This window comes from Tupaia chinensis, unplaced genomic scaffold (genome assembly GCF_000334495.1).
Source record: "Tupaia chinensis unplaced genomic scaffold, TupChi_1.0 Scaffold000275_1, whole genome shotgun sequence".
Taxonomy (NCBI): domain Eukaryota; kingdom Metazoa; phylum Chordata; class Mammalia; order Scandentia; family Tupaiidae; genus Tupaia; species Tupaia belangeri.
Genome location: NW_006159757.1, coordinates 8498346 through 8511978, shown reverse-complemented (window position 1 = coordinate 8511978; position 13633 = coordinate 8498346). Strand labels below are relative to the sequence as shown.

Below are 13633 nucleotides of genomic sequence, written 5' to 3'. Positions count from 1 at the left end.
ATCCAGTGGTTTGAAAAAACATGCTGGATGTTTGTATGAATCCAATGGAGAAAGTACTGTGGCATGGCCATCCTTCCTGGGAATGATGTCTCACTTTCTCTCCCCCTCCTCTCCCATCACCCAAGGCAAGTACATGTGCCCTACAGCAAACTTTGAAAAAAAAAAAAAAAAGTTAAAATGATATAGGCTATATCAGCATAGTAACATACTCTACATGGTGAGATTTTTGCTTATGTAAACTGCATTACCTTTCTATTTAACTTTTTCTAATTTTAATAAAATCATTTTATTACTTATATAATAAAAAACCTTGGCCCAGTTGCAGTAGCACATGCTAAGTGCTGCAGCTAGGCAGGCTGAGGGTACATAAGAAGCCCAGGTTTAATTCCCAACCCATCCTAAAAGGCCTAATACAATGGCACACAGCTGTAGTCCCAGCTACTCAGGAGGTGGGAAACATGAGGATTAAGCTAGTGGCCAGTGAAAGTCTGTCTGAAAGAGCCCATCTACTACCTACATACATATCACCCAATGCATGAGGAAAAAAAAAAAAGTGATTTCCTAGTAAAACACCAGGAAATACCAAGTAAATAGTTAACAATTTACCTTAGAAAAGTTCAGTTATTAATAGTTAATTTTACAATTCAGAGAAAATTTAATTAATATCTCTTACCATCAAAACAAATTAAAGAATATAAACACTAAGTAGGAAGAGTAGCACATACTTTATTAGACGGTACACAAAGACGACCCAGAATTTAATTTTTCCAATGTCATCTCAGAAAAAGGTACTAATATTACAACAATTTTAAAACATCCTTAGTGGGGACAGCAGTTGGCATGGTGGTTAAGGCGCTGGATTTCCCACAAGGCGGATAGTGGTTCAAGTCCTAGAGTCAGTGGCTTGAAAATCATACTGGGTGTATGGGTGTGGGTGTGTGTGCCCAAAATCCTGAGAAGATAATGAAAAAGGGACCGCAATGTGGCCATCCCCCCTTTGGGGTGATTTCTCACTTTCCTTCTCTCTGTCTCTCTCTGTAGTAAGCACACTCACTCTACGGCAAAAAAAGAAAAAAAGATTTTTTTGTAGTTTTTGCCATAGGGTGAATGGGCTTACTGGAAAGAGAGAGAGAGAGAGAAAGTGAGAAATCACTGCACAATGAACCCCACACCACAATCCCTTTATCTCCATTCTCCTTTCGGAATCTAGAGCACTCAGGTATACACGCCCAGCATGTTATTCAAGCTGCTGGTCCGGAACTCGAACCACACAGCTGGCCTTGTGGGATCCAGCCACCTTAACCACCACTAGCTGACCCTGATGCCAGACACTTCTAATGCGCTACATTACTTACCATAATGCTGCCACTCAACAAAATCCAGTTCCTTATATCCAAAATAACATTGTGTGCCAAGCGTTAGTTTGTACTTTTAAATTACTGTCATAAATTTAAGTCAGAATTCTTTACCATTAGCCATAAGGAACTTGGGAATTAAGTCAACGTTCCAGTCTCTTCCTCTCCCCATTGACGCTGGTGGTGCTCCTGGTATTTTAAATCTTTTGTATAACTAAAAACAAAACAAGTATTACCCACAATGTAAAAAAACTGTTCATTATAATATGCAATGACTTTTGAATTAAGTTTGGAATAGTAACTAAATACACAGGAAGTAAAGTATAAGGGCATTTAATTTTTTAAAAAACAAAGGTTTTAGCACAATTTCAATACATGTGTACATGAGATGAACTAGTAAACTCATGAATACAAAATACTGCACAAGGGAGTTTGCTTGGTTTTTAGCAGCAAAGTAAGAATACAAATCAAACTAGCTGTTAGCTTGCTGGTTCTGTAGGTGCATCTCTTATTATCTGCAAAAGTCACTCAAACTCATTCTTTCCTTAATAGAAAGCTATCAAAGGCTTAATTTTGCTTCTGTAGCATGTAAGGAGCTAAAATAAATCTGCAATTTTTCAAATTAGAAAAGAGAATCAGAATTAGTTCCAGCTATTACTTTTTAAGCTTTAATGAATTGTAATTAATAAAATACTTATGTTTAATGTACACAATTTGACGAGTTTGGACATATCTCTATACCCATGATACCATCACAAAGTACTAAACATCATCTAGAAAATTTTCCTTAGGTTCTTCTGTGGTTCTTTGTTTTTTGGGGTTTTTTTGGGGGGAGAGGGAAAGAACAGTTCATTTAAATGAGTTGAATAGATTCTAAGATAAAATGAAGCTTGTAATTTAAAGTTTGATAATAGTCATTCAACTTCATGAATCCTATAGCTATGGTAGAACAAAATAAGTTGACATTTATTCAAAAAAGTTCACAGGTCCCTAATATATTCACCCTCCCCTCAAAAAGGAAAAGACACCATGAACATCTTATTTAAGATCATCTAATAAATGTACTAAATAAAATAAAACAGAGCCAATACATTATTCCACAAATTACTTACAATAGAAAGATATGGTAGTAATCATCTGAACCAAGGGGTCAAAGTTAGCATTATTAGGGAGCCAGCAGTTAGCATAATGGCTATGTCACTGGACTCCCATGTAGTCGACTGCGTTTCGCGACCTGGACCCGGTGGCTTAAAACTCACGCTGGGCGCGTGTGCGTGCGTACCCAAGATCCCGAGAGGAGAATGGAGGAGAAGGGATTGCGGTGTGACCATCCCCTCTGGGGGGTGATTTCTCACTTTCTGTCTCTATGTCTCTCTCTGTCTGGCGAGCGTACGCACCCTATAGCGAAAACCTCTCAAAAAAAAAAAAAAGTTAGCATCATTAATCTGACATTGTATGTTTCCCAATGTTATGTAATACGAATATGAATAGTCAACAGTAACTTCCTATAAACTACTCTGAACTTAAAAAAAAGGAAGGAGGCTCAGTCTGATGATAGCAAACTGAACTGCAATGCTGGAAGGCACACAACTGACCACGGGTTTGGAACCCCAGGTGATCTCAAAAACGCACCAAGTATATACATGAATGTCCAAGATCCTGACAAACTGGAGAGCCAGGGAAAAGGGATCATAGAGACTCTATCAACGGTGCTTTTCTCACACACGAGTGCACACACACATACTATCATTAATAAAATAAACATTTTCTTAAAAGTGAGGAGACTTTTAGAGATTAACAGAATAAAGAAAAACAACACCCAATCAAATACTCGAATCTTTGATTTAAAAAATGAAACAATGGGGTCAGCTGATAGCACAGCAGTTTAGATTATAGATCTCATATAGCCAACTGCATAATTCCAGTCCAGACCCACTGGCTTAAAAAACACGCTGGGCATGTGTGTATGTGTGTCCAAAAGCCGAGAATGGAGAAGTGACTGTACTGTGGTCACCCCCTTGGGGTGCTCTACTGCATGCTCTCTCTCTCTCTGCCCCTTAGCAAGCACATGTGCCTGATAGCAAAAATCAAAAAAAACAAAATGAAAGATTATTAAACAGCTATACAAGACATTCTAGGGGTCACTGGGAAATTTGAATATGGTCTGGATATTTTCGATTTTTTATAAATATAATAATAGTACATAACTTGATAATTTTAGGTTAAGTATCATGGTGTCTGTTACTTTTGATGGTCGAAAATCAGTAGTAGACTTTTAAAAAAAAGGAATAGACACAAGAAGCAAATATAGCACAATGTTAACTGCTGAATTCAGATGGAAGGTTTCTGATGTGCTTTTTTTTTTTCAACTTTTCTGTATTCCTGTTTACAGAAAATCTTTTTTTTTCAAGAAAATCTTTTGGTGTAAAGTACTAAGTCATTCATGATTATCTCTGTATCGCCCATAAAACACAGTACAGGGATCAACAGATGGCGTAATGGTTAGATCATGGAATTCCACATATTCGACCATGGTTCGAGTCTCAGACCTGGAGGCTTAAAACTCACATAGGGCCCTTGTGCATGCATACACAAAATCCTGAGAGGAGAACGGATTGTATTGTGGTTATTTCTCGCTTTCTGTCTCTCATTTCTCTCTGTCTCTCTGGTGAGCACACTTGCCCTATAGCAAAAACCACTCTACAAAAAAAAAAAAAAACAGCTCAGGTCCATACATGTGGAAGTTCAACAAAACTCACACAGAAAATAAATAAACTTAGTAAAAACATACTTTGGATATGCTTCACATACTCATGTATGGAAAAAAAAAACCTAGGAAACAGGGCAGGTCAAGTAAAAGGAACTAAGGTTTGGGTGACCAGCAGTGGGCATAATGGCTATGTCGCTGGACTCTCATGTAGTCGATCATGGTTCAAGTTCCGGACCCAGTGCCTTGGACTCACGCTGGGCACATGTGCGTATTTGCCCAAAGTTCCAAGAAGAGAGTGGAGGAGAAAGGATTATGGCATGGTCATCCCTCCTAGGGGTTAATTTATCAATTTCTGTCTCTATGTCTCTCTCTTTCTGGAGAGTGCATGTGTCCTATAACAAAAACCTCTCCAAAAAAATAAAATAAAAAGGAACAAAGGTTTGGAATCCTATAGGGTCACAACCCATCTCTTAAGATTTTAACCACATGGAAACTACTGTGAAAAATGCAGATAAGTCTTTAAGTAACTGAAAGAATGACTCCTGGCATTGTGCCTGGCACATCAGACAATCTAGTCAATCTTTTTAGTATATAGTAATTGTGAAAGATAACAGATGCCAGATGGCAACAAAGGTCACAATTTAAATTTCTAAAAAACCCAAACTCAATATCTGCTGCTCTAGATTTACTATTAAAACTCTTTCTAGGGAACCAGCAGTTAGTGTAATGGCTATGTCGCTGGACTCCCACGTAGTCGACCGCGGTTCGTGTCCCGGACCCGGTGCCTTAAAACTCACGCCAGGCACGTGTGCGTGCGTGCCCAAGATCCCGAGAGGAGAATGGAGGAGAAGGGATTGCGGCGTGACCATCCCCCCTGGGGGGTGATTTCTCGCTTTCTGTCTCTATGTCTCTCTCTGTCTGTCTGGCGAGCGCACGCGCCCTACAGTGAAAATCTCTAAAAAAAAAAAAAAAAAAACTCTTTCTATAGTAGAGTGGAGATTCACAAGTAAAACTCTTAAAAGAACCAAAGGCATATTAACTTTTGCTATTACTTACATCTTCCAGTGGTGTTATAGATGCACTTTCTCCTCCGTAATATGGGTTTCGATCCATGTGAAGAACTTTCTTTCCATTCACTGACATTATACCTGACAGGATACATTCCTACAAGGAAAGCACAAGTATTTTCAAAAGATGAAAAGTGCTACAGTGAGTTTAAAATTTATTCTTTTTTTCCAAAAAAGTGTGTCATTTTTAGTAATTTACACTTACACACATGTAGCATGAGAAATTTATAGAGGAAACCCTAAAGCAACCAGGGTTCAAAATGTAGTGTGTGGCCTATAGTTAACACTATTTTCCTAATAACCCTGAGACATTACTTTTTTTTTAAAACTTTGATTCACTGAAGTGTCAACAAACAAATCAAGATAGGAGCCCTAAACTATATTAGTCATTATTCTTCACCAGGGACTAACTTTAAAAACGTTGTTGATGGAGGACCAGCAGCTGGCATAATGGCTATGTCGCTGGATTCCCATGTAGTCATCCGCGGTTCGAGTCCCCAACCCAGTGGCTTAAACTCATGCTGGGCACATGTGCATGCTTGCCCAAGATCCCCAGAGGAGAATGGAGGAAAAGGGACTGCAGTATGGCCATTGCCCCTGGGGAGTGATTTCTCACTTTCTGTCTCTTGTCTTTCTGGCAAGCACATGCGCCCTATAGTAGAAACCTCTCTCAAAAACAAAACAAAACAAAAAACCTACTACCTGTATTTTCAATGTGTCAAAGAAAATCTGAAAGGCTATTAAAATACAAATCTCCTTTCAACTAATCTTCTATATGAGGCCTCATTTTCTTCATATACTTTAGCCAAGACAATGTATCACAACAGACAGAACACTGAAGCTTTTATTCAGCAAGACATAAAGACATTTGCAGAAAATATAAAACAATACTTTTTTCACAATTTTTTGGTCTTGGAAAATAGTTATTATTTAATAAAATGTATTTGTGTTAATATGTAATTGACTTACTACTGTTTTGTTATTTTTCTTCATGAATAAGTATCTTTGTACTTCTCTACTAATTCCTAATAAATAGTGATATAACCCTTATAAACAAAAGTTCTTTGAGGTCCTCAATTTTTTAAGAATATAAACAGATTCTCAGATTAAAATGTTTGAGAACTAGAGCCCTCTGGTCTAAATTTATTCCTTCTCACTACTCCAGAACAGGAGCCCATAAAATATGAGCCAAATCCAGCCTGCAGACTGGTTTTGTAAATAAAGTTTTATTGGAAAATACTCATGGCCTTTTTACATATATATTGTTTATGGTTTTTTTCATAGCACCACAGGAGAATTGGTAGTTGTGACAGACTATAGAGGCTGCAAAACTTAAAAACCTTCTTTTCTGGATCTTCATAAAACTATACCTAACCCTGCAAGCAATGTATCTCAAAGTGTGGTTCCTGATTGACATCACCTGTGAACTTGTTAGAAATGTAAATTTTAAACAGATTCTCAAACTTCACCCAGAGAAACTAATAAAACAGACTGCTAGGTTCCATCCCAGAGCTTCTCAGTCTGTAGGTCTGGGCTAGGGCCTGAGAATTTACATTTATAACAAGTTCCTATATGATGCTGATGATACTAGACAGGGACCAGATTTGAGAAATGCTAAAGCAACTAAAGCAATGCTCCTCAAACTTTATTATACATGGGGCCAGCAGGTGGCATTAATGGTTACAGCACTGGACTCCCACATGACTAACCACAGTTTGAGTCCCATACCTGGTGGCTTGCTTTCTCACATTCCCTCCCTCTCTCTGATGACTATAGTAAGTGAAAATATAACATAAAAATAAATAAATCATTTAAAAAAAAAACTTTATCATACTACATAATAATCACCAGGATATGATGCTAAAATGAAGATTCTGATACAGTGTATCTAGGCTATAGCCTAAGCTTCTAAATTTCTGATAAATTCACAGGTGTTGTAGAGAGAATGGATCTATTATAGACCACATTTTGGGTAACAAAACTTTAGAGGCTTCCACTCACATGCCCTATAAGCAAGGTGTTTTTAAACTTTAATTAAAAAAAAAAATGTCCAGGTCACCCATCTAGCACTTGGTGTTCTACATATAAAGAGGTAACCAGCTAAAATGGTTTAAATTTTATCTGTATCAAAGCTCTAATATGTGAGGACATAGGGTTGTAGGAACAGAGGAAGGACCCATCAATGTGATGTTCCATGCCCTGCAGTACCTTACACATAACACCAGAGTTGCAATAATTAGACAAATTCATTTGGAAAGCAGCTGAACATACTAAGCAAGACACCTTGTATCTACCAGAGACCTGAATGGTGTCTATTTATATGAACTGTGAGAGACCCAAATGGTTATGTTTATGGCCAATGGTACTAAACAGTACCCTGAAAAAGTTAATGGCCAAGGGACCAGCAGTTAGCATAATGGCTATGTCACTGAACTCCCATGTAGCTGGACCACAGTTTCAGTCCCGGACCCGGTGTCTTAAACTCAAGCCAGGCGCGTGTGTGTGCGTGCCCAAGATCCCAAGAGGAGAATGGAGGAGAAGCGATTGTTGCATGGCCATCCCCCCTGGGGGTGATTTCTCACTTTCTATCTCTCTGTCTCTCTCTCTTTCTGGTGAGTGCAAGCCCTCTATCACAAAAAGCTCTCCAAAAAAACAAACAAACAAAAAAAGTTAATGGCCAAAATGGAAGCAGGTTTGAGTTGAATGGGTTCAACAGAAAGAAATATAGCTACCTAAGTGTTCAGATCCATTAGCAAGTTCAGCTTGGCCTTAGGGTCTGCAAGATGTGTGAACTCTACTTCTACATAACATGGATGCTAGGTATAGAGTTGTCATCTTTCCCTGATGCTGTGGACTGTAGGCCATTCTAATGGGGAGGAAGGAACTCACTTTTTCAACTCTTAGGTAGAAACCAATTATCTTTTTCTTTATTTTAGATTTTTTTTAGATTTTTTAAGTTTTGATTTTTTTTTTGGATCGAGGCATGTGCACTTGCTAGAGAGAGACACAGAGAGAGAAGAGTGAGAAATCACCCCCACAGGAAGGATGCCAAATTCCCTTTGCCCCCATGCTCCTCTTGGGATTTGGGGCACATGGAATGCTTTTTTTAAGTCTCGAATTCCGGGACTTGAACCAGGAAGTAAGCTATGTGGGATCCAGCACCTTAACCACCATTACACCTGCTGGCCCAAAACCAACTTTTTGTTTGTTTGTTTAGATTTTTTGCTATAGGGTGTATGCACTTGCTGGAGAGACAGAAACAGAAAGCAAGAAATCATCCCCCACACCCAGGGGGGATGGCTACGCCACAATTCCTTCTCCTCTATTCTTCTTGGATTTTGGACACGCATGTGCACACGCGCACATGCACACACACACCCAACGTGAGTTTTAAGCCATTGGGTCTGGGACTCGAACTGCAGTTGAGTATGTGGGAGTACATCGATGTAACCATTATGCCATCTGCTGGTCCCATCAACTATCTTTGATTACTACTCGCGCCATATAATGTGCCAGCCATCACCAGTAGCAAAGATGTACAGAATGAAAACATATCCCTGCACATCCTCTTCCAGCCCACTGCTAGCCTACATCTTCACCAGTATCAGGCAGGATTATTGCTACAGAGGACCTCAAGTCAGAGATGGCTTGGTCTGATGTTAAAGAACTAATATCCCAGAGATGGAAGCTCTCCAGAAAGGTAAGTGATGACCTAACAGAGCAAGCAGAAACCTTTGGGCTTATACTGAATAATATGCCCTTGATGTACCTGGCCATAAGGCAGGAGTTCACAAATGTGGTAAAAATTAAACAGGTACCTCAGAAAGAAGAAAGGCAGTTATATTCCTCCAGCTGAGTGAGGACTGCCCTGCCTGCACCTTCTTGAAACAACTGGGTCAAGGTGTTGATAATTCTTTTTTTTTTTTTAAGAATTATTTAATTTTATTCATTGTCAACATTTTATTTCTTTAAAGTTGACCAGAGAGTGAGAAGGATTTGAACCATGATCAGCCATGTAGGAGTCCAGTCGCCTTAACCACCACACCACCTGCCAGCCCCAGACTTTGATGATTCTTAACACCACCTTCCTTCTATCCCACACCTCACAATTTACTGTGATATTTCATGACTGGCTTCAAGTAAAGGAAATAAAAGTAAAATCACTTTTCAATTTTTCTTTTAACTTTCATATCCTCTCCCCCCTCCTACTTAGAGAACTCAGACTTAGAAGAGAACATTAATATTTTGATATACCAGGACCAGCAGTTGGTGTAATGGCTATGTCGCTGGACTCCCATGTAGTCAACCGAGGTTCGAGTCCCAGATTCGGTGGCTTAAACTCATGCCGGGCGTGTGTGCCCAAGATCCCGAGAGGAGAATGGAGGAGAAGGGATTCCAACAGGGCTATCCCCTCTGGGGGGGGAGGGGGTGTGATTTCTCACTTTCTGTTTCTGTCTGTCTCTCTGTGCAAACGCACAAACCCTATAGCAAAAACCTCTCTCTCTCTCTCTCTCTCTCTTTTTTTTTTTGATATACCTTCTGAGTAAAAAAACTAAACACTCATTAAAACTCTTACCTTGGCCAACCCAAAGAGCAGCAGTTAAGCATTAGGTAGAAAAAGCCAGATCTCACATGTCCAATCAGGGTTTAAGTCTTGGCCCAGTGGCCTGAAGAACACAGAACATACGCATGACCACAATCCTGACAAAATGGAGAATTAAAGGAAAATGGATGGTGGTGGCATGATCACTGGGGGGATGCTCTCACACATGCACCATCTCTCTCTCTCTCTCTCTGTGTGCATATGTTTATGCACCCTCCAGCATTAAAAAAAAAAAAAAAAGTATACTATCAAATCCTACTGCATTTTAAGTTCTGTTATGACGAAGCAAATAAATAACCTACACCAGGACTCATTTATACATACAAAAAAATGATTAGAAAAACAAGGTAATTAATAACTATTAATCTGTCCTTTCAAAACTGACTAGAAACATGAGTAAAATGTACTAACTGAAAAATTTTAAATCAGTTAATTTCAATGGTGTATGCCTTATAACAATAATGACCCTCTGTTTTATGCAGAGTAAGTGCTTCTTTAACTCTGCTTGTCTAATATTTCTGACTAAAAGCTGTCGAAAGATAACTTTTTAATCTTTATTCTTGCCACAGAGCATATGTTCTAGCTAGAGAGAGAGAAATGGGGCATGGTCACACTAGAATATTTTTTCCTCCATTTCTCCATCCATTAGGATTTGGGCATGCATACATACGCACACACACACACACACACACACACACACACACTCCCTGAACATGTGTCCAGCCACCAGGGCTAAGATTCAAACCTTGGTCAGGCTTGTGAAATCCAGCTCTGTGTGCATGGCACTTAACCGTTAGGTTTGCCCAAAAGGTAACTTTTCCTGAAATTTGGATCAACCTATTGGCCCAGTAGATAGCAAAACTGAACTACAGTCCTGAAGGCCACAAGGGGCCTCAGACTCAGATCCTGGGTTGGCCTGAAAAACATGCTGGGTACATGTGTAGAAGTCTAGACTTGAGCTGAAGGGCTGGGGAAAGATAATTGCAGTGTGATGAGGGCCTGTTAAGGATCTTTTTCTCTCTTCTCTCCTTCTAGTGCACATGCTTTCTATCATGAATAAAAATAAACTTTTAAAAAATGTTAAGCCTTGGGCCCAGCAGGTGGCATGGTGGCTAAGGCAGTGGACTGCCACAGAGCCAATCACGCTTCGAGTCCTGGCCCCTGCAGCTTGGAAATCATACCAGGCATGTGTGGGTGCATGCCCAAAATCCTGAGAGGAGAACAGAGAAGGGACTATGGTGTGACCATAGTCACTTCTAGGGGGGTGATTTCTCATTTTCCCTCTCTCTGTCTCTCTCCAGCAAGCTCAAAATCCCTATAGCAAAAATCTACAAAAAAATAAAAGAAGTTAAAAGCTTCTATTTAAACTGGATTAATTAAGCCATTCTCCTGTTTAAAATCCTCTCCCTCTCTCTAGATGGTAATACTAAAAAATTTTGGCCTAGAGTATTCCATTCTATGCCTCCTTTCCATCTTTCTTTTAAAATTTTTTTAAGGATTTACTTCATATTATTTATTTTTTAAAATAATTATTTAATTTTATTTATTCATCGAGTCATTTTCACTTGACCAGAGAAAGACAGGTACACAGAGAAAAGAAAAGTGACAAAGTAAGCCAGCAGGTCCAAGACTTGAACCGTGGTCAGCCATGTGGGAGTGCCCAGCGCCTTAACCACCACACCACCTACTAACCCCATTTTATTTATTATTTTAAGTTTCCTTTTGGACACATGTGCTAACCACACACAGAGAGAGAAAAAGAGAGAGAGAGAGGGAGGGAAAGTGAAAAAGCAAGTTGCCAGGTCCAGGACTCAAACCACAGTTAGCCACGTGGGTATCCAGCATCTCAAAACACCACACCACCTGCTGGACCCCTATCTTTATTTCTGATTATGCCTCTTCATACCTTCTCTTTCGAGCAAAATAAACTACTCCCATGGAACCAGCAGATGGAGTAATGGCTACGTCACTGGACTCTCTCACGTAGTCGACCGTGGTTCAAGTCCCAGATGTGGTGGCTTAACTCAAGCCAGGCGCGTGTGCGTGTATGCCCAAGATCCTGAGAGGAGAATGGAGGGGAAGGGATTGCGGCGTGGCCGTCCCCACTGGGGGCTGATTTCTCACTTTCTGTCTGTCTCTCTCCATCTTTTTGGTGAGCACAAGCACCCTATAGCAAAAACCTCTCCCAAAAAACACTACTCCCTATTTGTATGAATGCTCTTTCATATATACATGATCAGTCATTTAATTTTGCCAGGTTCTTGGCTCAAAATTTAGAACACCAATTTGTGAGAATAAACACCATTTGAAAGGGCAAACTCCATTTGTAAGGGCAAACATGGATCACAAGTAGCCCTGGAGCTGAGGAACAGCTTTGATTTTCTGGTAAAATTTGCGAGTCCACAGCTTTCTGGTCAACCTTGTGCTACTCTGAAATCTCCTATTTCTCCTTCTCTGTATTGAAGATCTTACCTTCCTTATGTCTGGCCTTCTGCAGCTTCTTTTTCTTGAAGTAAGCATTGGTAAGGTGTTTTGGGATTTTTACTTTGCTAATATCAATTTTCATGTAGATGGCAATGACAAATTTCTGGTGTGTTCTACGCAGTGGAACTCGATTAAGGACCAGCAGTCCAGTTACAAGTAGCAAGCCACTGCTCAGCTGCTTCAGGAAAACCACCCTCTGTGACATCCAGTGAACATGATCAGAATGGTCCCAGGAGTGATCCTAGCGTGCAGCTTTCTCACATGCTGACTGCAGGATTTTCTGCCATGGCTCGACAACTTTCAAGGCATATCTTCAATAGGATAATATCTGAGCATTTTGCACAGTTTAACCACCCATATACCACCATTCTTGTCTCCACCAACTGGTTTTGTGACAGTGGCAAGTACCTTCTTTTTCTTTTCAATCCTGGATTTGATAGCGGAGTATTTCCTCTTGTACCTGGCCTTCCTGGAGTACATGGCAGACCGGGAGTATCTGCCCATGCCCCAGTGTAGAACTGGGTTTTGGCTGCAATGGGGCTTCCCTTTCTTGGGCTTTTTAGCCTTGGGGCCACCCTTTTTAACCTTGCCACTGGCATGAGCCTTCGTGGCTTCAGGTTTTCCTCCTTACTATCCTGCTCCGCAGCTTTTTCACCTGTCATCTTGCATAGTGGGAAAGAGAACTAAACTCCACATGTTCTTAATACCACTTTATGTGGCTCTCTCTGCCTAGAGAATCATTCCTCATGGTCAAAGTGTACCAACACATTTTCTAATTTTTAAAAAATTGGCTATACAGTACATACAGAGAGAGAAAGTGAAAAAGCACCTCCCCCCCATGAAAGATGGCCATGTCACAGTTCCCTTCTCCATTCTCTTCTCAAGTATGTGTGAGGTAGAGAGCTAGAAAGAAAGAGGGATAGGAAATCCACCCCCTAAGAATGGTCTTGCCACAAGCACATGGCATGTTTTCCAAGCTGCCAGATGAGAGAATCAAACTGCAGAGTCAACCATGTGGGATTCAGCCACTTTAACGACCACATCACCAGCTAATCCGCTTACCGGTATTTTTTTTTTTTTTTTTAAGAGATTTTTGCTATAGGGTACGTGTGCTTGCCAGAGAGACACAAAGACACAGAAAGTGAGATATCACCCCACAGGGAGGATGGCAATCCCTTCTCCTCCATTCTCTTCTCAGGATCTTGGGCTCCCATGCACCCAGTATGAGTTCGCAAGTCCCTGTCAATTATGCGGGAGTCCAACAACATAACAATTACACCATCTGCTGGTCCCACTAATATATTTATTTTCTTAGAGAGGTTTTTGCTATAGGGCGCGTGTGGTCGCCAGACAGATAGGGACAGACAGAGAGGCAGAAAGTGAGAAATCACCCCCCAGGGAAGATGGCCACGCC

General features: G+C 40.3%; 1 protein-coding gene and 1 pseudogene across 2 annotated transcripts in view; both read right to left on the bottom strand.

The window, feature by feature from the left end:
- GDI2 (GDP dissociation inhibitor 2) overlaps window positions 1-13633 on the bottom strand; it is a 44071-nt gene that overhangs the window by 22552 nt on the left and 7886 nt on the right. For both annotated transcript variants that reach the window (XM_006150070.3, XM_027772473.1), the window contains exons 2-3: window positions 5122-5229; window positions 1470-1569 (exon numbers count right to left, since the gene is read on the bottom strand). In XM_006150070.3, coding sequence (XP_006150132.1) covers window positions 1470-1569; window positions 5122-5229 — 208 coding nt within the window. The remainder of the gene's footprint in view (window positions 1-1469; window positions 1570-5121; window positions 5230-13633) is intronic.
- On the bottom strand, window positions 11980-13010 carry LOC106735012 (60S ribosomal protein L6 pseudogene; annotated as a pseudogene).